Raw genomic sequence first — 24,875 nt, 5'->3', positions numbered from 1 at the left:
ATTTTATGGCTCAGTAATATTCCATTGCATATAAATACCGTGTTCTTTACCCATTTGTCCATTTGGATACTTACTTTGCTTCCTCATCTTGGCAGTTGTAAATCATTCTGCATTAAACATAGAGGAACATGTATCTTTTCAAATTAGTGTTTTCATTTTCTTTGGGTAAATACCCAGGAGTGGAATTATTGAATCATATGGTAGTTCTATTTTTAATTTTTTTGAGGAACCTCTATACTGTTTTCCACAGTGGCTGTATCAGTTTTCATTCCCCTTGTTCACAGTAGTGTATAAAGTTTCCTTTTTCTTCATATTCTCACAGAAACTTGTTATTTCTTGTCTTTTTGATTCTAGCCTTTCTGAGAATGAAAGAAGATATCTCATTGTGGTTTTGATTTATATTGCCCTAATGATTAATGATGTTCAGCGTCATTTCATGTGTCTGTTAGCCATCTGTATGTCTTCTTTGGAAGATGTCTATTCATATACTCTGCCCATTTTTTAGTTGGGTTATTTTTGGTGTTGAGTTGTATAAGTTCTTTATACATTTTGGATGTAAACCCCTCATTGGATATGTCATTTGCAAATATCTTCTCCCATTCAGTAGGTTGCCTTGTTTTCTTGATAGTTTCCTTTGCTGTGCAGAAACTTTTTATGTTGTCCCAATAGTTTATTTTTGCTTTTGTTTCCCTGCTTGAGGAGACATGTCTAGAACAATGTTGTTAAGGCCAGGGTCAAAGGAATTACTGCTGATGTTTTCTTCTAGGAGTTTTATGGTTTCACGTATCGCAATTAGGTCTTTTTTTTTTTTTTTTTTTTTTTTTTTTTTGAGAGAAAGAGGCAGAGAGAGGGGGCAGAAAGAATCCAAGGCAGGCTCCACACTGTCAGCGCAGAGCTGGATGTGGTGCTCGAACTCATGACCTGAACCGAAATCAAGAGTTGGACACAACCAACTGAGCCATGCAGGCGCCCCCCACATTTAGGTCTTTAATCCATTTTGAGTTTATTTTCATGTATGGTGGTAAGAAAGTGGTCTAGTGTCATTCTTTTACATGTAGTTGTCCAGCTTTCCCAGCACCACATGTTAAAAAAAACAGTCTTTTCCACATTGTATATTCTTACCTTGTTTGTTGTAGATTAAATGACCATATAAGTGTGGGTTTATTTCTGGGATCTCTATTTTTTCCATTGATCTGTGTGTCTGTGTTTGAGCTAGTATCATAATTTTGATTATTAAGGCTTTATAGTATCCTTGAAATTTAGAATTGTGTTACCTCCAGCTTCTTCCTTCTTAAGAATGCTTTGGCTATTTCAGTAAATTTTAGTATTATTTGTCCTAGTTTTGTGAAAAATGCTTTTGGTATTTTGACAGGGATTGCATTGAATCTGTAGATTGCTTTAACAATATTTATGTAACAATATTAATTGTTCAAATCCATGAACATGGAATATCTTTCCATTTATGTCATCTTCAATTTCTTTCATCGGATATTTACAGTTTTCTGAGTATAGGCCTTTCACCTCCTTGGTTAAGTTTATTTCTAGGGATTTTATTCTTTTCAGTACAATTGTAAATGGAATTGTTTTCTAAATTTCCCTTTCTGCTACTTTGTTATTAGTATATAGAAATTTTATCAAGTACTGGGTGTTATTTTTGTATCCTGCAATTTTACTGAATTCATTCTTTCTTCTAGTAGTTTTTTGGTGGAGTCTTTAAGGTTTTTCTATGTATTATCATGTTATTTGCAAATAGTGACCGTTTAACTTCTTCCTTACCAATTTGGACACCTTTTATTTCTTGCTTGATTGCTGCAGCTAGGATTTTCAGTGCTATATTGAATAAAAGTATCAAGAATAGACTTCCTCATCTTGTTCTGGATCTTAGAGGAAAGCTCTCAGTTTTTCACCTTCTGTATAATGTTAGCTCTGGCTTTTTCACATATTGCCTTTACTATATTGAGGTATGTTCCCTCTAAACCCACCTTGTTGAATGGTTTTATCAACAAATGTTGAGATTTGTCGAATGTTTTTTCTGCATCTATTGAGATGATTTTTGTATTTTTGCTCTCCATTGTGTTCAATGCGATGTATCTTGTTGATTTTTGAATATTGAACTATTTTGCATCCCCAGAATAAGTCCTACTTGATCACATTTTTAATATATTGTGGAATGTGGTTAATATTTTGTTAAGGATTTTTGCATTTATATTCATCAGACATATTGGCCTGTAGTTTTCTTATTTTGTGGCATCTTTGTCCAGTTTAGGTATCATAGTAATGCTGGCCTCATAGAATATATTTGAAAGCTTTCCTTCCTCTTCTACTTTTTAGACTAGTTTAAAGGAAATAAGTATTAACTCTTCTGTAAATGTTTGGTAGAATTTGACTATGAAGCTACCTGGTTTAAGACTTTAGTTTGTTGGTAGTTTTTTGATTGCCCATTCAATTTTGTTACTAGCAATTTATGTGTCCAGACTTTCTATTTCTTCTTGATTCAGTTTTGGAAGATTGTAGGTTTCTAGGAATGAATCATTTCTCTAGACTGCCCGATTTGTTGGCACATAATTTTTCATAGTAGTCTCTCATAATCCTTTGTATTTCTGTGGTGGTGGTGGTTATCTTCCATCTTTGATTTTATTTATTTGGGTCTTTTTTTCCCCTGATGAATCCGGCTAAAGGTTTATCAATTTTGTTTATCTTTCAAGAAACCAGTTCTTGGTTTCATTGATCTTTTCTATTGTTTTGTCTCTTTCATTTATTTCTGCTCTGATCTTTATTATTTCCTTCCTTCTACTCACATTTGGTTTTGTCTGTTCTTTTCTAGTTCCTTTATGTATAAAGTTAGATTATTTATTTGAGGTTGTTCTGGTTTCTTGAGGTATGCCTATAAGTTAATATAAATTTCCCTTTTAGAACTGATTTCACCTTGTCTGTTTTCATTTGTCCCCATGTATTTTTTTTTATTTATTCAATGACTTATTCGTTGTTTACTATCATTGCTTAGCATCCACATGTTTTTCCAGTTTTTTGTTGTTATTATGACTGATTTTTAGTTTCATACCATGTGACCAGAAAAGATACACGCTATGATGTCAGTCTTCTTCAATTTGAGTCGTATTTTGTGGCCTAACCTGTGATCTATCCTAGAGAATATTCTATGTGTGCTTAAAAAGAATGTGTATTCTGTTAACTTAAGATTGAATGTTCTGTATATATCTGTTATGTCCATCTCTCTAGTGTGTCATTCAAAGACGCTATTTCCTTATTGATTTTCATCCCAGATGATGCATTTATTGATGGAACCGGAGTGTTAAAGTCTCCTACTATTATTGTGTGGCTGTCAATTTCTCCTTTTATGTCTGTTAATATCTTCTTTATGTACTTTATGTGCGTATTTATAATTGTTATATCCTTTTGTTGGGTTCATCCCTTATTGTTTAATGCCTTTGTCTCTGTTACACTCCTTGTTTTAAAGTCTTTTTTGTCTGATATAGGTACTGCTACACTGGCTTTTTTTTCTCGCTGCCATTTGCATGGAATATCTCTTACTATCCCTTTACTTTCAGCCTGTGTCTTTAGGTCTGAGGTGAGTCACTTTTATATAACAGGTAGATGGATCTTGCTTTTTTTAATCCATTCTACCATTTTGTCTTTTGATTGGAGCATTTAGATCATTTATGTTTAATGTAATTATTGATAAGTTTGTACTTACTACTATTTTGTTAATTGCTTTCTGGTTGTTTTTGTAGTTCTTCTCTGAACCTTTATTCTTTTGCTCCCTTGTGATTGATGACTCTGTAGTGTTATGTATAGCTTTCTTTCTCTTTATTGTTTTGTATCTATTAAATGTTTGGAGTTGTGGTTACCATGAGGCTCACATATAACATCCTAAGGATATAGCAGTCTACACTGATGGTCATTTAAATTCAAACACATACTGAAAAATATTTTCACTCCTCTCTCCACATTTTATGTATGTGTTGTCATATTTTACATCTTTTTATTTTCTGACATCTAATCATGGCCTTACCTATTTAAAGAAGTCCTTTTAACATGTCTTGTAAGGCCACTTCAGTGGTGATGATCTCCTTCAACTTTTTTTGGTCTGAGAAACTCTCTCTCCTCCATTTCTGAATAATCTCGCTGGGTACAGTATTATTGGTTGTGAGTTTTATTTTTCTTTCAATACTTTGAATATGTGAGGCTACTCTCTTTTAACCTGTAAAGTTTTCACTAAAAAATCAACGGCTAGCCTGATGGGATTTCCCTCTTACATAAATGTTTGCTTGTCTCTTGCTGCTTTTAAAATTCTCTATATTTAATCTTTGGCATTTTAATTATTATATGCCATTGTGTAGACTTCCATGGGCTCATTTTGTTTGAAACTATCAGTGCTTCTAGAATCTGGAAGTCTATTTTCTTTCTAGGTTATGGAAGTTTTTTGCCACCCCCATAATGTAAATGTTTGTTTCTTAATGTTGTCAAAAAGATCCTTTAACCTATCCTCATTTTTTTTAAAAAATTCTTTTTTTCTTAAGGTGCCTAGGTGTCTAAGTTGGTTAAAAGTCCAACTCTTGATTTCAGCTCAGGTCATGATCTCACAGTTTATGAGATCAAGCCCTATATCAATCAGGCTCTGTGCTCACAACCTGTAGCTATTTGGGATTCTCCCCCTCCTCTCCCTCTGCCCCTCCCCTTCTCACATGCTCACTCTCTTTCTCACTTTTTAAAAAATTATTTTTTTTTTCTTTTTGCTGTTCAGCTTGGGTGCTTTCCATTATTATCTTCCAGATTACTGATCTGTTTTTCTACAGCTGGTAATCTGTTCCCTCTCATACATTTTCATTTCAGTTATATTCTTCAAATTTGATTAGTTCCTTTTTATATTTTCTATCTGTTGAAGTTTTCACTGAATTCTTCCACTCTTCTCTCTAGTCCAGTGAATATCTTTACAATCATTTATTTTGAACTCCTTACTAGGCATATTGCTTATCTGTTTCATTTAGTTCTTTTTCTGAAGTTTTGCCTTTTGTTTGGGATATATTTCTCTGTCTCTCCATTTTGCTTGATTTTGTGTTTGTTTCTATGAATTAAGTGGAAAAGCTACTTCTCCTAAACTTTAAGGAACAGTCTTGTGGTATGGTCATCCCCTGTGCAGGCTATGTGTGCCTGGTGACTTCCTGGCTGGGGGTCACAGGGCACTCTGTGCTGGAGCTTGCCTGGTAGATTGGCTGGAACTGAACTGGACATGTGCTGGGGTGGTCCTGGGGCTCTGCATAGAGGGTGCCTTGTCAGGACAGCTAAAACTGAAGTGTGTGCAAGTCAGGGGTTCCTAATGCCGTCCATGCAGAGGGCACCCTGGCAGGACAGAAGTGGGTATAAGCTGGGGTATTTGGGGACTCTTCTGCAGAGGATGCCCTTCTGGGGTGGCTAGAGCTGAAGTGGGATGTGGGCTGGGGCATCCTGGGGTGCTCCCTGCAAGGGGTACCCTGGTAATAACTGAAACTGAGGCATGTATGGCCTGGAGGTTCATGGGGCACTCAGTGCAGGGAGCCCCCTGCTGGGGCTGCTGGGGCCAAAACAGGCATCAGTCAGGAGGTCCTGGAGTGCTCTGTGCCAGGGTTGCCACAGAATGCCATCTGGAGCTGAGGTAGTATGGGTCTGGAGTGTTCCAGCATTCATTGTTCCTGTGTCACCTTGGTGTCATGGCTGGAGTTGTAGGGAGAACTGAACAGGAGTGTCCCAGTGTGCACCATTCTGGGGTTGCCTTGCTGGGACAGCTGGCGCTGGTATAAGCTACGGGGCTGGGGCTCACAGGCAATAGGCCAGCTGGGGTGCCTGGACCCTGGCATGGTCCATGCTATCAAGGTGGAGGAAGTACATAAACCATTGCTCTCACCAGCCTGTCTGACCCAGAGAGTTCCAGCAGCTCCCTCACCATTTGGCAGGGTTCTGGGGCTGAGCCTTTTATATACTAGTTGCTCTTTTTCTGTGCCCCAGGTCAGATGAATCTCCTCTCAGTCCCTCAGTACTATCCCTTCCCATTGCCGTTCATTGAGTCAGGGGTTGCCATTTTGCTGTGCAGAAGCTATTCAGTCGGCCCTCAATTCTTCTAAAGGAGGAATTGCTTTATCAATAGGTACAGATTTGGTGTGTCCATGGCAGTAAGTTCAGGTTCTTTCTACATCACCATCCTGGACCAGAACCAGCATAAGGAACTAATGAAAAGTTATGATATTCATATGGGGCACATAGGTCTGCCAAACCAGTGGTCCCATGAGAATCACAATGTACCCTATTTAGAATATCAGAACAATCTAGATATAGGCTAGATACATCCTAGTTGAGGAGCCCAACAGAGGATTCTGTGGGCCCATTTTGTGAAGCCTGGGATGATGGTACAGATTTAGGTAGTTTGGGGCTGTCTTAAGGAAACTGGGTGATGATTACAAGCACAGAGCATCCCCACAAATTACTGAATTCCATATAAAGGCAAAGTTTCTGCTAAAACCTGCTATTTGTTTTTGTCTGACCTGAATATTTAGGTGACCTACAGCATTGATGGCTGCATCAGGAATTTTCAGATGGCGGAGGCCCCTGTAGATCTTGAACAACCAACCTCCAGTTTCCACGTTGGAACGTGTTTTGCTAATGCTCAGAAAGGAACATATTTTGATGGAACAGGTTTTGCCAAAGCAGGTGAGGCACTTCCATTTTCTTCCTGTTGAATATTAAATAGGTCCAAATATTAACTTCTGGCTTATATGGAAAAATAAAAGTTCTGGATTTCCTAAATTAGTACACTTAAACCAGAAATAAAAACGGATAGTAGTAATAACAAAAAGTCTCTTAAAGATTAATGTGTCTTATTGTGAGATTTAATAGAAAAAATAAGTGTAATTCTACAAGAAGGGCCATATGTTTATACATGTAATTTATCTACTTTTCAGTTTTCCCTACCTTTCTGAAGACGAGGTAGCATTTTTCTTTCTTCCTCTCTTCAACTTCTTTTAATACTCCATGTCATGAGCTCCCACTCATACCCATGACAGACACATACTGGTACCCATTTCTCATCGATGGTGATGACGATTGGCACTTTTCCCTGACTTTAGGCATCTGTCCCTTACTAATGAGCACTTCCAGGACAGGTCTGGATCACTGATAGTAAATGTACAATTTGGAAAGAAAAATATAAAATGTATAACAAAAAAGACCTTAACATACTTTAAGATGGACTGTTCAGTCCTAGAGTTAGAAAAAAATTAATGAGCACATAATGTATAGAAGTTATCATGGGGAACAGAAGTAAATGTTTCTTTTTTCAAAAAATATACTATTAATAGGTAAGATTCAGTGCGCTCAGAAATCACAAGTCAAGTACATATGATTTAAAACTACAGAAGATATATAAGCAAGGTTCTGTGAATATTTAGAAGAAACATTAATTTTGGTTGGGGAAATCAGGAAAGGCTTTATGGGAAAATTGACATTTGAGCTAGGATTTAAAAGGTGAGATAAATGCTCACATACAAAGGTTTTCAGAGATGGAAGGCCAGAGCCCTCAGACAAAGCGTAATTTGGAAACTTCACCTATAGCTGAGGCAGAAAACAGATAAACACAGGTTTTGTTAAACATTTAAATATTGGTGGTTATGATGAGCCTTACATTCCATGTGCAGAGAAAACCCAAAGCCTTCCCCAAGATTTCTTCAAATTCACAGATGGCTAGCATTCTCTTGGTCAAATTTGATGGCAAGCTTCAGGGTCTGCAGTTAATTTATTGACTTGCTATTCTGCCTGGGCTCTTTTTTTTCATTCTGGATCAAACTGGACCAGAAAATTAGCCACTTCCCCAATTTCCAACAACTCCTCCCATCCCCTCAACAGACAGTGTAATGCAATCTTTATAAGACTTGGATGATTGGAGAAGGTTTCATCATTGTAAAACATACAGCTTCAATTAAACCTTTGACATCTTTGTCCTTAAAACCTTTTCAGCCACCTGATCACTGTGGTTTTTCCTGGCCAATTCACTCTGTCTTCCGCTGAACTGTTTCATGTTGTGCCTTTCTTCTCCTCACTTCTCCCTTTCAGGGACAAAAACAAGCACTTTGTTTTATTTTGCAGGACAATTCAGCTTCTTTTTCTCTTACAATCTGCTCTAAACCCACCTTTGCACATCCCAACCCATCAAGGTTCTCAGTAGAACAATAAGTTTTTCACGTAATAGACACTACCCTTCATTGGAGGCAACTGTGATTACAAATAGCATTTATTTCTTAATAAATAGAAGACATGCATAAAATTTCTGTAGTTCTTCTCTAATACTCCGTGCAGTTGATATTTTCTAGGTCTGTTCATATTGAATGGCTTTGTTTCTTTTTTTTTTTTTTTTTTTTTATTTTCAACGTTTTTATTTATTTTTGGGACAGAGAGAGACAGAGCATGAACGGGGGAGGGGCAGAGAGAGAGGGAGACACAGAATCGGAAACAGGCTCTAGGCTCCGAGCCATCAGCCCAGAGCCCGACGCGGGGCTCGAACTCACGGACCGCGAGATCGTGACCTGGCTGAAGTCGGACGCTTAACCGACTGCGCCACCCAGGCGCCCCTGAATGGCTTTGTTTCTAAGAGGCATGTCTTAAATACTTCCTAAAAGATTAAATAAATCAATGAATCAAATATAGGAAATTATAGAAAAAACTTACTTGGATAAACTGGAAAAACCTAGTTATGTCCCAGAATCTTCTCTTTCAAAATCATGCTTACAGTTCCTTTATTTATTAAAAAAAAAAAAAAAAAAAAAAATGGAAACAGTAATCTTAGAGCAGCCTAGTAAAATCTTACTGAATAATCATTGAAATGCTTGACCTAATCCAACAGTAAGACTTCCAAAAGAACCATGCATTGTTATGGGATTCTTTGAGCCAATCTCCGTGTGTGTTCATCCATTTAATTATTCAACAACTATGTATTAAACTTCCCTGCGTGCCAGATACCTTGGTAGGCACAGTAATAAAATTGCCCTCACAGAATTTACATGCTAGGAGGGAAGACAACCAAGAAAATAAGCAATAACTTTAAAGTGTTACATGATACGATGGTGGAAATATAGGCCATAGGAGAGTCTGGAACTTATTATAATTGACGAATATCTGAATTGAGATCTAAACCATTGCATTGTACAAACTTGAATCAACAATCCCTAAACTCTAATCCACATTTTTTTTTTTTAATCTTCATTTTACAGTTGATGGGTTCAAAGTGGGATTGGACCTTCTTGTAGAATTTGAGTTCCGCACAACTAGAACCACTGGAGTTCTTCTAGGAATCAGCAGCCAGAAAATGGATGGAATGGGTGTCGAAATGATTGATGAAAAGGTGAGTGTCAGCTGTCTACATATTTCTGATTTCCTCATGATATTGTTGTTCATATGTAGAACATCTACATTGTGAAGCCTTGCTGTATTCTTTGTTGGGAGAAAGCTAGATTGTATCTTTCCATCTATCTAGATTATCTCTAATGTGTGTTTTCAACACTTATTCTGTAGACCAGTGTAAGCTTTAAGTGTGCTAATTCTACAGTAAGCCAATTGTGTTGACACATAATGGGCCAAATAGTTTTAGATCTCAAGCTCTTACTTGTTGCTAAAAGTACACTGATATCCTCTTTGTGAATACACTGTATGTAAAACTGTAGGTTCCAATGGGAAAAAGAGGAGGGGGCCTGGATTGTCTAAAATCAGTGTTTGCCTCTTATACCACAGTAGGCACATCTCAGAAGTCAAGATGGCCAACTGACACATCAGTTTCTCAATTTCTATTTAAAAATCATCTAGATACCATTTCAAAAAAGTACTGATTTATACTGAATTTATATCAACATAATCTATTTTTCCAATTTGCTTACAATGGATAAGCTAATTCCAAACACCTCTCCTGTCCCTCCCTGCCTATGAACAGCAACCTGCCGCAGGATGACCTGTGTATATACTTTGTACTGAAGGCAGCAGGTAAAGAGAAGTAGGCAAAGCAAGGAGTCGCCCAAGTTTTCTATCTGGCTCTTAAATAGGACTCATGCTTCACCCCTGTTCATATGTCCACTCGTATACTGCTGCCGCCTCCCAAGAAGAAAGACCACAGAGTGACCTCAAGACTCTCCCTCCTATCTTCAAACCATCCTCAAAGGCAATAAAGCAAAAAGATCCAGGAGTACAGAGGCAGGAAAGGGGGAACAGACAAGCAACAACTCATGGCTTTGCCAGATTTTCAAGCACGTTCACTACATCTTGTTGGAGTTCGCTTCATTTCATCGCCTGCTTTTAACCAGTTACTATCAATTTGTCAGAGTATCAAGTTCCATCACAACGTATGTGTATTTCTCACCAAGTCCTGCTCTTACAAACTCCACCCAATAGAGTAAAACCTTAAGGTTTTGTTTTGTTTTGTTTTTACATCCCTGTTCAGTTTACAAACTTTTCACCTATTGCAGTTTTTCATCTTTTTAAAAACCCCGTGTCTTTTCTTTTACCTTGTCAAACGTGTTGCAAGACTGACTGTTTTCAATGTTTCAATATGTTTCTTTTCTTCGTCAGCTTCAAAAGAATTCTGTCATCTCAAATTTCAGGGACTGTTCCGTGTTACTGAAAACAGGTTTTTCTCATTAGACATGAACTTCCAATCTAAGTTCTACATTGTTAAGAATTTAACTGGCCTTCTGGCTGAAAGTCTCTGGCACCTGTGACATGAAGCTTGCCCAAAAAAGTAATTTATGTTATTCGCAATCCTGCATATAAAATGGAATCCATGAAGGAAAAAAAAGAATACATACAATTAAAACCTCAAAAGCTTACATTTTGCAAAACCAATAATCCTCTAAAATGAATTTGTAAATCAAATTAATGAATTACTCTAAACATCTTTTAAGAAATTTTATAAAGGTTCACTAAGAACTCTCATACTCTGTAAAGATCTATGGTAGAATTTGTCCCTGTGTATATCAGGTTCTTTTTTTTATCACTTAGACTCATATATCACATTTTCTGAAAGCAGAATTATTACTAGTCTCACACATCTTGCTCCAAACAAAGAACATATTTTGTGATTCCTGGTCATTAAATCTGTGTTTTAATTTCTGTCAAGATTTTTTAATTTTTAAAATGTCTCAGATATGTTCATTTCTAACTATTCCAGCCGATGCCTTTTTCCTAGAGACATAACAATTTTTGCTATGCAAACCATCATGAAACCTTTCTAATGAAACCATCTGTGACTGTTCAATTTCCTATTTTCTAGCTTATGTTTCATGTGGACAATGGTGCCGGCCGATTCACTGCTGTCTATGATGCTGGGATCCCTGGGCATTTGTGTGATGGACAATGGCATAAAGTCACAGCCAACAAGATCAAACACCGCATTGAGCTGACGGTAGATGGGAACCAGGTGTTAGCCCAGAGCCCCAACCAGGCATCCACATCAGCTGATACAAATGACCCCGTGTTTGTTGGAGGATTCCCAGGTGAGCCTTATCTACCCCAGCAAGAATTTGTTAGTGGATTTAAAATATTTATATATTTCTATAAATATGTCCAAGAACGTGTGCTTAAGTATACTTCCTAGCTTTAGAATCTACTCCCATAAATAACACCTGAAATTTCCAGTGTGTAAAATGAGCATATTACTTATATAAACCACATGGGGCTGAACTTTACATGATAGCCCCCGAAGTTTCATTCATGAGGAGATGGGGGCTAGAGGAAATGAATTTGCTTATAAAAGATATGAGGCATTTAACAGTCAGAGTTGGTGTTCTTTCTGATTTTTTGAAAATCAATATACCAGAGGAATCATAAATTGTTATGGAACTTATTTCCTCAAGTTCTGGAAATCATTGGGTTAAACACAGCTAATTTCCCCCTTAGGTTATTATAGCATTTATATTTATATTACAAAGAAACCTAAGCAATAAATCTGCATTCAAAACCCCTGTCCAGCACATTAAGTAGAGCACATAAACCACAGAGTTACCTAAAGTGCCCATAAACAAGAGTGCCCAACTTGATGAGAAATAACCCAACCACCTCTTTTTAAATACTATAATAACACAGACTCTTGGAATGGTCTTTCAGCATGTTGGCAAGAGAAACTGCCGTTCCCATGTAAAGTTCCTCTGCTTAATAAAACAAGCAAAATATATATTCAGCAGTGGTTAATGGAGGGAAAGATTTAGGAGAAATGGGGACCAATTCAGAGCTCCTTTTTCCAAAGTTGCTTCTGGGTTTGAAAAGGGCCTACCTCTGCTTCAATCGGGATACCCTCCAAGATACTTTGAAGGAGGTAATGTATTTCTCCACTTAGAGTCTATGAAATGGGATCCTAGTTAGCACTTACTAGGCCTACTGAAAGAATGGAGTGTCTCCTCAGCAAAGAAAATACTTTGTGTGAGTTTTCAACCTACTTAACCTTTTGGGATGTATTTTTACAATGAAGAAAGTAATAAAGTCACCATTGAAAGCCCATATCCTAATTCAGTAAAATATTTGATCAATTGATTTGTTTCACTAAATAAAATTCCATAATATATCAGAGTTGTCAACTCATTCATTCCAAATCAAACTCTTTGCTATCTTAAAATGTACAATTCTACGTGTCTCCAAATTTCAGCGTACATAACCATAGGAACTTTACAAGTTTAGCTGTTAGCGAAGCTAAGCACAAAATCACTAACTTTACTTAAAACAGGCTTCCAATTTAATCTCAAGCTAACAGCTGACTAAAACAGGCCCTTAAAAAACTTTCAGCAAAGATGGCAGAGAGGACTCTAAGCTCACCTCATCCAACAGATACAACTAGATAACACATGTTATCGTTATAAAGAATCCAGAAATGAACTGAAAAGACTGGAAGAAAAAATTCCACAACAAAATGTAGAGAAGAGGCCACAGGGAAGAAGGTAGGAAGGGCAGAGACTCAGTGAGAAGTTAAAGGACCACAGGCCCTTGGTGGAAGTGAGGGAGCCACGGGTATGCAGAGGGGAGAGAAACAGAGTCACACTGGGGAGTCTACATGGGGAAGGCAATTCCGGGAACGTCTGGCTTTGAAGACAGGAGGGGCCAAATTTTGTGAGCTTTTACAACCAGCAAGACTTAAAGCCTGGAACCTTAAAAATCAACAGACTTGGGGCGCCTGGGTGGCGCAGTCGGTTAAGCGTCCGACTTCAGCCAGGTCACGATCTCGCGCTCCGTGAGTTCGAGCCCCGCGTCGGGCTCTGGGCTGATGGCTCAGAGCCTGGAGCCTGGTTCCGATTCTGTGTCTCCCTCTCTCTCTGCCCCTCCCCCGTTCATGCTCTGTCTCTCTCTGTCCCCCCAAAAAATAAATAAAAAGTTGAAAAAAAAAAAACTTTAAAAAAAAAAAATCAACAGACTTGTCTCTGGGAGAGCCAGAAGGGTGGTAAGAGACTGAGTCCCCACCCTTCAAGAGACAGCACAAAGAACAGCCCACAGAGATAACAGCAGAGCAGCAGCAGTTTGCAAAACACCTGGGGCATAAGGGAGGGGAGTTATTTACTATCCCAGAGGGACAGAGATTGCTGGGAGGCTCCCCCACGAATAAAGAAGCCAGAAAGCACCATTTCCCTCCCCTGCCCCCCAGCACAAACACACAGCCACCTGCAGGAAGTAGTGCAGACAGACGGAACTGTTCCCTACTTAACTTGCTTACACCAAGCCCCACCCCCTCCAGCCCAGCCTGCTTGGATGTTGGCGCTGTGGATCCCCTCCCTCAGAAAACCAGGCTCAAACCTTGCTAATACTGCATCTCCCTACCTCATGTTTTACAGGGCCTCTGTCCCATCTCCCAGAGACGGCATGCACACCTTGCTAAAACTACGCACCTTGCTCATGTGCGTTTTGTGGATTGGCCTGGTCTCAGCAGCAGAGACACGTTCTCTCAGGGCAGATGACCAGCTCGACCTTGTTAAAAGTGTGTGCCTACCCACCACTTTCAAGGGCATTAGACTTAGCTGACTTTCCTAACACACAGAAACAGAGAGACAAAATGAGGAGACAGAGGAAAATGTCCTAAAAGAAAGAACAAGACAAAATTACAGCAAGAGACCTAAGTGAAACGTAAATAAGTCATATCCATAAAAGAGAATTTGAAGTAATTATCATAAAGATACAGCACTTGAAAAAAAGAGTGGAGAACATGTTGAGACCCTTAACAAAGAGAGAAAAAACAAAATCAGAGATGAAGAATACAATAATTGAAATTAAGAATACACTAGATAGAGTAAATAGCAAATTAGAGGAAGCAGAACAAATCAGCAATCTGGAGAACAGAGTAATGGCAAGTAATCAACCTGAGCAGGTGACAGGAAAAAATATGCAAAATGACAATAGACGTAGAGAACTCAGTGACTCCGTCAAAAGTAATCACATTCACGTTATAGGGATCCCAGAAGAAGAAGAGAGAGAAAAGGGGGCAGAGCATTTACTTGAAGACTGAATAACTGAAAACTTCTCAAACCTGGGAAAGGAAACAGAAATTCAGATCCACGAGGCACAAAAATCCCCCAACAAAATGAACACAAGGAGGTCCACACCAAAACACATAGTAATTAAAATGACAAAAAGCACAAAAGCAGCAAAAATCAGTGTATCTGTAAAAAATACCAGTCAATGGAGTCATAAAATAAAAGGATGTAAAGTATGACACCATATACCTAAAATGTAGTTTTTTGGGGGGGTGCAGGGCGGGGAGAGGTAAAAAATTGGTTTAAACTTAAGCGACCATCAACTTAATACAAACTGCCATATGCAGATGATGTTATATACAAACCTACTGGTAACCCCAAATCAAAAACCAGTAACAGATATGCAAAATATTAAGAGGAAGGAATCCAGTGTATCACTAAGGAAAGCCAACTTATGGTGAGAGAACTTATGGTGGCAAGAGAAGAAAGGAACAGAAAAGCTCTACAAAAGCAACCACAAAAAAAATAACAAAATGGCAATAAATTCATGCCTATCAATACATACTTTGAATGTAAATGGACTACATGCTCCATTCAAAAGACATAGGATATCTGAATGGTTAAAAAAGCAAAACCCATCTATATTCTGCCTACAAGAGACTCTTTTGAGACCAACAGACATCTGCAGATTGAAAGTGGGGGATGGAGAAATATTTATCATGCAAATAGACATGAAAAGTATTGCCAGGGTGGCAATACTTATATCAGGGAAAATAGACTTTGAAACAAAGACTTTAACAAGAGGCAAAAAAGGACACTACATAATAATAAAGGGAAAAATTCAACAAAACGATGTAACAGTGGTGAATATGCACCCAATATGGAAGCACCCAAATAACAAAAATTTAAAAAGCTAATAACAAGTATAAAGAAACTAATAGTACAGTAACACCCCTTTTTAACACCCCATTTTCATCAATAGACAGATTATCTAAACAGAAAATCAATAAGGAAAGGGTGGCTTTGAATGACATACTGGACCAGAGGCATTTAACAGATAGATCCAGAACATTCCATCTTTTTTTTTTAATTTTTTTTTTTTAACGTTTATTTATTTTTGAGACAGAGAGAGATAGAGCATGAACGGGGGAGGGTCAGAGAGAGAGGGAGACACAGAATCTGAAACAGGCTCCAGGCTCTGAGCTGTCAGCACAGAGCCCAACGCAGGGCTCGAACCCACGAACTGTGAAATCCTGACCTGAGCTGAAGTCGGACGCCTAGCCGACTGAGCCACCCAGGCACCCTGAACATTCCATCTTAAAACAGCAGAATACCATTTTTTTAAGTGCACATGGAACATTCTCCACAGTATGTCACATATTAGGCCACAAAACAAGTCTCAACAAATTTAAAAAGGTCACAGACATACTTTTCTGACCCAAATACAATGGAACTAGGAATCAACCACAAGAAAAAATTTGGAAAAAACACAAATACATGGAGATTAAATAACGCTACTAAACAATAAATTTGTCAACCAAGAAATCAAATTAAAAAATTTTAAAAATACATGGTAACAAATGAAAACTCAATGGTCCAAAATCTTTGGGATGCAGCAAGTTGGTTGTGAGAGGGAAGTTTACAGCAATACAGGCCTACATCAAAAAGCAAAAAAACAAAACAAAACAAAAACCTCAAATAAACAACGTAACCTTACACCTAAAGGAACTAGAAAAACAACAACAAACCTAAAAATAGCAGAAGAAATAATAAAAATTAACACAGAAATAAATGAAATAGAAACAACAAACCAAAAAAAAAAAAAAAAGATCAATGAAAGTAGGAGCTAGTTCTTTGAAAAGATCAACGAAATTGATAAACATCTAGCTAGACTCAAAGAAAAAAAAAGAGAGAGAACTCAAAGCCAGAAATGAAAGAGGAGAAATAACAACCCACACCACACAAATACCAAGGATTATAGAATAATACTAAGATTATATGAAAACAAATTGGATAACCTAGAGAAAATGGATCAATTCCTAGAAACATATAACCTCCCAAAAGTGAGTCAGGAAGAAATAGAAAATTTGAACAGAACAATTACTAGAAATGAAATTGAATCAATAATCAAAAAACTCCCAACAAACACAAGTCCAGGACCAGATAGCTTCACAAGTGAAGTCTACCAAATATTTAAAGAAGAATCAATACATGGTCTTCTCAAACTTAAAAAATAGAAGAGGAAGGAAAGCTTCGAATTTAATTCTATGAGGCCAGCATTACCAAAACCAGAATAAGATTCTACAAAAGAGAGAAAAAACTACAGGCCAGTATATCTGATGAAATGAGATGCAAAAATTCTCAACAAAATACTAGCAAACTGAATCCAAGAATACATTTTTAAAAATCATTCACCACGATCAAGTAGGAAAGGGTAAAAACTATATGAACATTTCAACAGATGCAGAAAAAGCATTTGACAAAGTACAATATCCATTCATGATAAAAAGCCTCAACAAAGTAGGTTTAGAGGAACATACCACAAAAGTAGGTTCATAGAGACCATGTATGAAAACCCCACAGTTAACATCATACTCAGTGGTGAAAAACTGAGAGATTTTCCACTAAGGTCAAAAACAAGACTAAATTGTCCACTCTCACTACTTTTCTTCAATATAGTACTGGAAGTCCTAGCCATTGCAATTAGATTTGAAAAAAATAAAGTAAAATAAAATTCATCCAAATTGGTAAGGAAGAAGTAAAATTTTCACTATTTGATGACATGATACCTATATATAGAAAACCCTAAATTCCACCAAAAAAAAAGAAAGAAAAAAAAATCCTACTATAACTGATAAAGGAATTCAGTAAGGTTGCAGTACAAAATCAATGTACAGATATCTGTTGCATTTCGATACACAATTAATGAGCAGCAGAAAGAGAAATTAAGAAAACAACCCCATGTACAAGCACCAAGAAAATATATACCTAGGAATAAACATAACCAAGGAGGAGAAAGACCTATACTCTGAAAACTATAAAACATTGATGAAAGAAATTGAAGATGACACAAACAAATGGACATTCCATGCTCATGGATTGGAAGGTCAAGTAGTGTTAAAATGTCCATACTACCCAAAGCAATCATCAGATTGAAACAATCCCTATCAAAATGCTAACTGCATTTTCCACAGAACTGCCATCCTAATTTTTTTTTAAAAAAAAGATTTTATTTGTCAGTAATCTCCACACCCAGTGTGGGGCTCAAACTCACAACCCTGAGATCAAGAGTCACATGCCCCACCAGCCACTGCAACAATCCTAAAATTTGTGTGAAAGCATAAAAGACTCCAAATAGCCAAAGCAATCTTAAAAAAGAAACACGAAACTGGAGGTATCACAATTTCAGATGTCAAGTAATATTACAAGACTGTAATAATCAAACCAGTATGCTACTGGCACAGAAACATGTAGATCAATAGAACCAATAGAACAGAATAGAAAGCCTAGAAATAAATCCACAATTAATATTTGACAAAAGAGGCAAGAATATACATTAGGAAAAAGTCTCTTCAACAAATAGTATTAAGAAAACTGGGCAGCTACATGCAAAAGAGTCAAACTGGACCACTTTCTTACACCATGCACACACGCAAAAAAAAAAAAAAAAAAAAAAAACTCAAAATGGACTAAGGACTTAAATATAAGATCTGATCTGAAACCATAAAATCCTAGAAGAGAGCACAGACAGTAATTTCTCTGACATGGGCCATAACAACATCTTTCTAGATGTGCCTCCTGAGGCAAGGGAAACAACAGCAAAAATAAACTATTAGGATTACATCAAAATAAAAAGCTTCTGCACAGCAAAGGAAACAGCCAACAGAACTAAAAGACAGCCTACTGAATGGGAGAACCAACAGAACTAAAAGACAGCCTACTGAATGCAAATGATATATCTGATACAAAGTTAGTATTTAAAATATATAAAGAACCAATATAACTCAACACCCAAAAGTCAAATAATCCAGTAAAAAATGGGCAGAAGACGTGAACAGACATTTCTCTAAACAAGACATACAGATGGCCAACAGACACATGAAAAGATGCTTAATATCACTCATCACCAGGGTAATGCAAATCAAAACCACAATGAGATATCACCTCACACTGTCAGAATGGCTAAAATTAAAAAACAAGGAACAACAAGAGTTGGAGAAGATGTGAAATAAAAGGAACCTTCGTGTACTGCTGGTGGGAATGCAAACTGGTGTGGCCACTGAAAAAGTATGAAGGTTCTTCAAAAAATTAAAAATGGAATTACCTTATGATCCAATAATCACACTACTGGGTATATACTCAAATACAAAAAATACTAATTTGAAGGGATATATGCACCCCTATGTTTATTGCAGCATTATTTACAATAGCCAAACTATGGAAGCAGGTAAATGGCTATCAATAGATGAATAGATAAAGAAGATGTGGTATGTATGTGTGTATATGTGTATATGTGTGTATACACACACATATACATACATACATACAATGGAATATTATTCAGCCATAAAAAGAAAAAAAATCCTGTCATTTGCAACATAGATAGATCAGACGGTATAATGCTAAGTGAAATGAGCCAGTCAGAGAAAGACAAATAGCATATGATTTCACTTATATGTGGAATTTAAGAAATAAAACAAATGAACAAAGGGGGGAAAAGAAAGAAAGACAAACCAAAAAACAAAAACCAAAAACCAGAAATACCGATTCTTAACTATAGAGAGCAGAGGGTTCCCAGAGAGGAGGTGGGTGGGAGGATGGATGAAGCAGGTAAACGGGACTGAGAGCACACCTGTCTTGATGAGCGCTGGGTTGTAGATGGAATTCTTGAATCACTGTATTTTACACCTGAAAATAATGTAATACAGTGTGTTAATTACACTGGAATTAAACTTTAAAAATACATTTAACATGGAAGCCACATTTCAAAACTGAGTCTTTTTTGCTTTCTTTTTCAGATGGCCTCAATCAGTTTGGCCTGACAACCAACATTAGGTTCCGAGGTTGCATCCGGTCTCTGAGGCTCACGAAAGGCACAGGCAAGCCGCTGGAGGTCAATTTTGCCAAGGCCCTGGAACTATGGGGCGTTCAACCTGTATCATGCCCAGCCAACTAATAGGTTTAACTCCAAGAAAGGCCCTTCAAAATAAGTATATCAAGTAAAAGAAATATATCTTATCTGTATGTTATTAAAACTAATTTGTGCATGTATATTGAATTATTTCTGTACTCAGATGGCACTGATTCAGAGCCCAGACCGACTTTAAATTCAACTTAAGTCCATGAATATTAAACCAATTATTTCATTCTAAATAATTGCTTGTTTTGTGTGATTTTAAAGATGAAAGGCAACTGACCATAGATTTTTGAATTTGCAACATGCCTTGAAGTCATCTCAAGAAAAGCTGAGATGTAATTTGTGAATGCAACTTTTTGATTGTTTTTATTAACTCCTATTAAAACTTTTTTCATCCTTTTCCATGTACATCATCTTTGGCTTTCTGTTCAGGCCACTGAAAACAACAATGGATTTGGCATGTTTGGGAGGAAATCAGCTCCTTACTCCCTATGTTTGAGAAAGCATTAGCAAATCATTTCCCTGATGTAGGTTTATTATTAGAGAGTTTAACTAGCCATATGAATGAATACTTTTTTTGTGCTGAGCATGTATTTAGAGAGTATAGATCAGATTCTGGCAAGAGAGCTTAATTACTTGATTTTCTTGTTTGATAATGATTTATAGGCTTTGGGGAGACACCAGAAGCAAGCTCCAGAATGACAATTAAGCACACATTTGATAGTGTATTACTGAGACTATGGGCTCCTTAAATTTTCAGTGAATATCACAGTATACACAATCACAGAGGAATAATGCTGAAATGCATTTTTACCTCCCAGGAAACAATAAACCAGAAACTTAATAGAAGTACATTGCTGAGTCTTTTTGAGTGATAATTTGACTTAACAAATTAATTTCCTTAAAAAAAGTCTGTTTAGTTCTTCTTTTATCCACTCTTTCAACCATCTTCAAAGGGGTCTTTGAGAAGACTGACCTAGATTTTATTCATCAATTTAAGAAGGAAGTGTTTCACTTGCCATCTTCAGTAGAAATAGTTGTAGTCTAATAACGCCGAACATATAAAAGAACAGACTTCCTTCACATGGTAATTTGAACAAAAGAAAAATAATCCTTTTTGACAGTGCTATCCACAAGGGGAAAGAAGGTGCTGTTTCTAATCAAGGAGATGGCTAATACACTCAGCATTTCACCATTAGCCAGTTGCTTGATATCATTTGCCTATACAACCTCATTCTAGATCAAGCAATTCTCAATCATGGCTCCATTTTGGAATTTCTGGGGAAGCTTGATTTAGCCTAGGATGTAGCCTGGGCATGAGTATTTTTAAAAGCCTTCCCAGGCAACTCTAAAGTTCCATCAGGAATGAGAACCACTGTTCTAAAGAGAGAAAGTATCCACTATGTCATAGAGTTGTAGAGTCCTCTAACAATCTATTGTTGTTAACTTTGTCTTGGCCATTTCCTCACACATAAAAAAAAAAAAAAATAACATTAAATCAAGTTAATGCCTTTTGAGGCATCGTTAAGTCATAAAACTCTCTGAGAACCAATGTGTTTTAAAAATGAGGATGTTCCTTCTCCACTGAACACTGACAAGATTTGTGCTTACCTGGAAAATGAGTGAATAAACAGAAATAAAGATGCTAAGTTCCTAAATTAAAAGTTAATGCCTTTCTTTCCTGAAGCCTCAACAGAAAGAAATATAACAAATTTGAAAGCAAAGGTACTCAATTAATAATCCTATCAGAGTCAAGTCCTGTTGAGGTCGATTTGTAGGTGAATGCCTTAGAATGATAGAATTGGAAGGGCCCTTTGAAATCAGTAAGTACAGTGATTCTCATCGCTTGCTAGACATTAAAATTGCCTTGGGTACGTATAAAAAGAAAAGATTCTTATATCTGTATATCACCCCAGACCTTAAATAGTCTCTGAGTAAGGCCCTGGCATTGGCATTTTCTGAACATCTCCAGTTGATTCTAATGTGTGACTAAGGCTAAGAACTTGGGTTTCTACTGCCTCCCTATTTTATGGGGGAGGAACTGGAACAAACCCAGAGAGAGTTGATGTGCTTCAAGCCCCACGTTAGTTAAGTTTTCCAAAATATTCCCAAGAAAGCTGATCTGGACCCAAGCAGAATTCACTGAATGAGGTATTGGCTAAATTTGTCCCAGACAAAATCCATATTCAAAAGTGGATCATGAATTTGTATGGACAAAACTTGTCCAAATTCTAAGATGAGAAATAAGGAAATTTTATGAACAGGAAAAGTTTCTCCGGCATATTTTAATTTTCTACCTCAATAATCAGATTTTTATCCCAAAGCAAAACATTTCCTTCACCCAACCTTAATCCCCTCAATAATTTCCTCACCTCCTTCCACCCACAGCAATCACGAAGAAGTCAGAATACTTTTCATTTATTTTTCAAACACCCACTCCTACCAGGTTGTCAACCTTCTTTAAGAAGGTGCTTTGCACTTCAGAAGAAAAACATTTATGAAGGGAGTTTTATTGAAGTTACCATGGTGAGCACAGCTGACAATGGAATATAAGAAACTGAGCACATTTCAGACCCAAAGCACTAGAACACTGGCAAAGTTTCAATTAGTGGTTTTAAAAATCATAACTATTTTCTCCTTCTTTGAGTTGGCCTATTGTCTCCAACTACAGAATTCTTCTAGATTTTCTGCTTAGCAACAGAGGAAAAGACTACTTTGACAAATTAAAAATCTCAGTTTTATGTGAAATATTTACTGAATCATTAGGGAATATAATTGGTATCTACAATTATTATGGAAACAAAATACAGTAGTTTTCCCAAGTACAGAGCATAGTCTTTCACTACCACTTGCAAAAGATATGACTTCCTGCTAATGCAGGATTGCAAAAGCATTTTTCAATGTCTTTTAATCTCTGTTGAATCAAGAGAGAAATACAAACCTGTTGTACTGTACTCATCTGCTTGACTGAAATTAGTACATACTTCAGACCCAAGGGGCACTTGAAGGGAAAGGATCTTCCAGGCTGTGCCTGAAATTCTCTTATTTGGAATCTTGATATGCAGGTTAGTGACTCAGGCTCACTCTTGGGCATTTGTGCCAGAAACCTAAGTGACATGAAATGTGTGCCCATTGTCAAAATGAGAGTGTTAGGACATGAACTGTGCTTCCCGCCCCCCCCCCCCTCCAAATTCATGTGTTGAAGTTTTAGCCCCCAATACCTTAAAGTGTGACTGTACTTGCAGAAGGGGATCTAAAAGAGGTAATTAAGGAAAAATGAAGTCATGTGGGTGAGCCCTAATCCAACATGACAGATGTCCTTATAAGGAAGGAGTAAGACACAGACAGGGAGAAGACCTTGTGAAGACACAGAGAGAAGATAGCCATCTACCAGCCCAGGAGAGAGGCCTCTAGAAGAAACCAACCCTGCCAACATCTTGAAATCTAGTCTCCAGCATTGTGAGAAAATAAATCTCCACTGTGGAAGCCACCTAGTCTGTGGTACGTTGCCATGGAAGTCCCAGCAAAATAATGCAGAGCCTTTCTGCATAAATACACAAATACATACATACATAGAACATCAACATATTTCAGATTCCTTTAGAGTGACATGTACTTCAGAGAAATCCATTATTTTGAACAGTGACCATTATCCCTTACATAAATGAACACAAAAAATTGAGACTAAAAAAATGAAAGAATATTCACAACATACTTAAAGAGAGGAAGTTGTTTTTATGTGTGCTTGGGGATATTAGGAATAGCTACATAGTAATTATAAATCAAAGAAATAGTGTTCTTCTTAATACCACCACTTACTGAACTTTTCAGCAGAATGGACTCTCTGGAGAGCTTTCCTGGTTTGTATTTTCATGTTTGGAGAACTACTAATTTATCCTTGGACAAATCAAAGTCCTGCTTTATTTGGGAAGGTTGTCTCTCTAGAGCTCAGCCCTCTTCAGGGACATACCTAATAATATAAAATGTGATAGCATGGGAGGTGGTGAAAAGTAATTAGATTCTGATATATTTTGAAGATAGATTAGTGTTTCTATCAAAGTGAGAGTGTTATGACATAAAATGTGCTCCCCCTCTCTGAATTCATGTGTTGATTTTTAGCCCCCAACCTTAAAATGTGACTGAAGGGGATCAAAAGAGGTAATTAAGGCAAAATGAAGATGGCCTATGGAGTATGAGAAAATAAAGTACTGATAACTTCTACGCATCTGAAAGAATAGAGTAGGCATTATTTGGAGATGGGGGGTTGTAGTCAAAGTAGGCCTTTTACAGATAGGAAAACCAGGTCATGGGTTTTAGATATTAATTTTAAACTTATCCATTAGATACTTAAGACCACTGTACCATAGGCAATTGGATAATGAGTCTGGAGTTATAAGCATAAATATGGGAATCATCAGAACATTGATGTTATTTGTAGCCACAAGACTGATGAGATCACCAAGGGAGTGAGTGTAGATAGAGGACTATGGACACACCAAAATTAAGAGTATTAGGGTATGGATATCAAAAAAAAAAAAAAATTCAGAATTTAGACAAAAGAAATCCCTGGGTGTTCTTTCAGTGCAGTATTGGGTTTGAGTTTCTGTTGACTGGCCTATTTTATAACTCTATAATGTCAAAGGTATCTTGTAGATTTTTGTCACATAGAAATATAAATAAATTTTGTCTGGTTGAAGGTAACAATTTTTTATCGAACTGAGAAATCTTAATATTCCTTTATGTATATGTCTGTGTGTGTATAGATTCTCAAATGCTCTTTAGACCAGTTCATCATCTTATTTCTTCCCTCATTGAGTTAAATAAAATCTTTGACGTGTATTCACAACATATTTGCCTGCGAGTCATAAATATTTAACCTTTTGACAACTATACTTTAGCAGGGCAGAAGGCAATGAATGAGGAGGAATGAATCTGACCAGCTTAAATCAAAACCAAAAGCCAAGTCACACAATGAGTTCATTTATGAATGAATTTTCTCAATTCCCTAAGCGTATGTTTTCATTGCCACATTTCTTGTGAAGTAAATATTATTTTAGAAATTTAAAATAATGTTAAGATGAAAAAAAGCTTAAGAATTACAGCTTTTTATTTCACTTTTTCTTGGTAATTTCTCTCCCCGGCTACTCCAGCCTCCACTTTTACACACAACATGCACACACACACACACACACACACACACACACACACACACACACACTCTTAGGGATGTGGTAATGTTGGAACTGGGAGATTGTTTGTGGCCA

At 37.0% G+C, this 24,875-nt stretch overlaps 1 protein-coding gene across 1 annotated transcript in view; it reads left to right on the top strand.

The window, feature by feature from the left end:
* LAMA2 (laminin subunit alpha 2) overlaps positions 1–24,459 on the top strand; it is a 395,150-nt gene extending 370,691 nt beyond the window's left edge. Inside the window, exons 61-64 of the mRNA XM_040449243.1 lie at positions 6,546–6,699; positions 9,252–9,382; positions 11,297–11,519; positions 19,493–24,459. Coding sequence (XP_040305177.1) covers positions 6,546–6,699; positions 9,252–9,382; positions 11,297–11,519; positions 19,493–19,650 — 666 coding nt within the window. The 3' untranslated portion in view covers positions 19,651–24,459. The remainder of the gene's footprint in view (positions 1–6,545; positions 6,700–9,251; positions 9,383–11,296; positions 11,520–19,492) is intronic.
* The last annotated feature ends 416 nt before the right edge of the window (positions 24,460–24,875 follow it).

The sequence above is a fragment of the Herpailurus yagouaroundi genome, unplaced genomic scaffold (assembly GCF_014898765.1).
Source record: "Herpailurus yagouaroundi ecotype Mexico unplaced genomic scaffold, PumYag 198, whole genome shotgun sequence".
NCBI lineage: Eukaryota > Metazoa > Chordata > Mammalia > Carnivora > Felidae > Herpailurus > Herpailurus yagouaroundi.
This window is presented reverse-complemented; position numbering and strand designations above follow the sequence as displayed.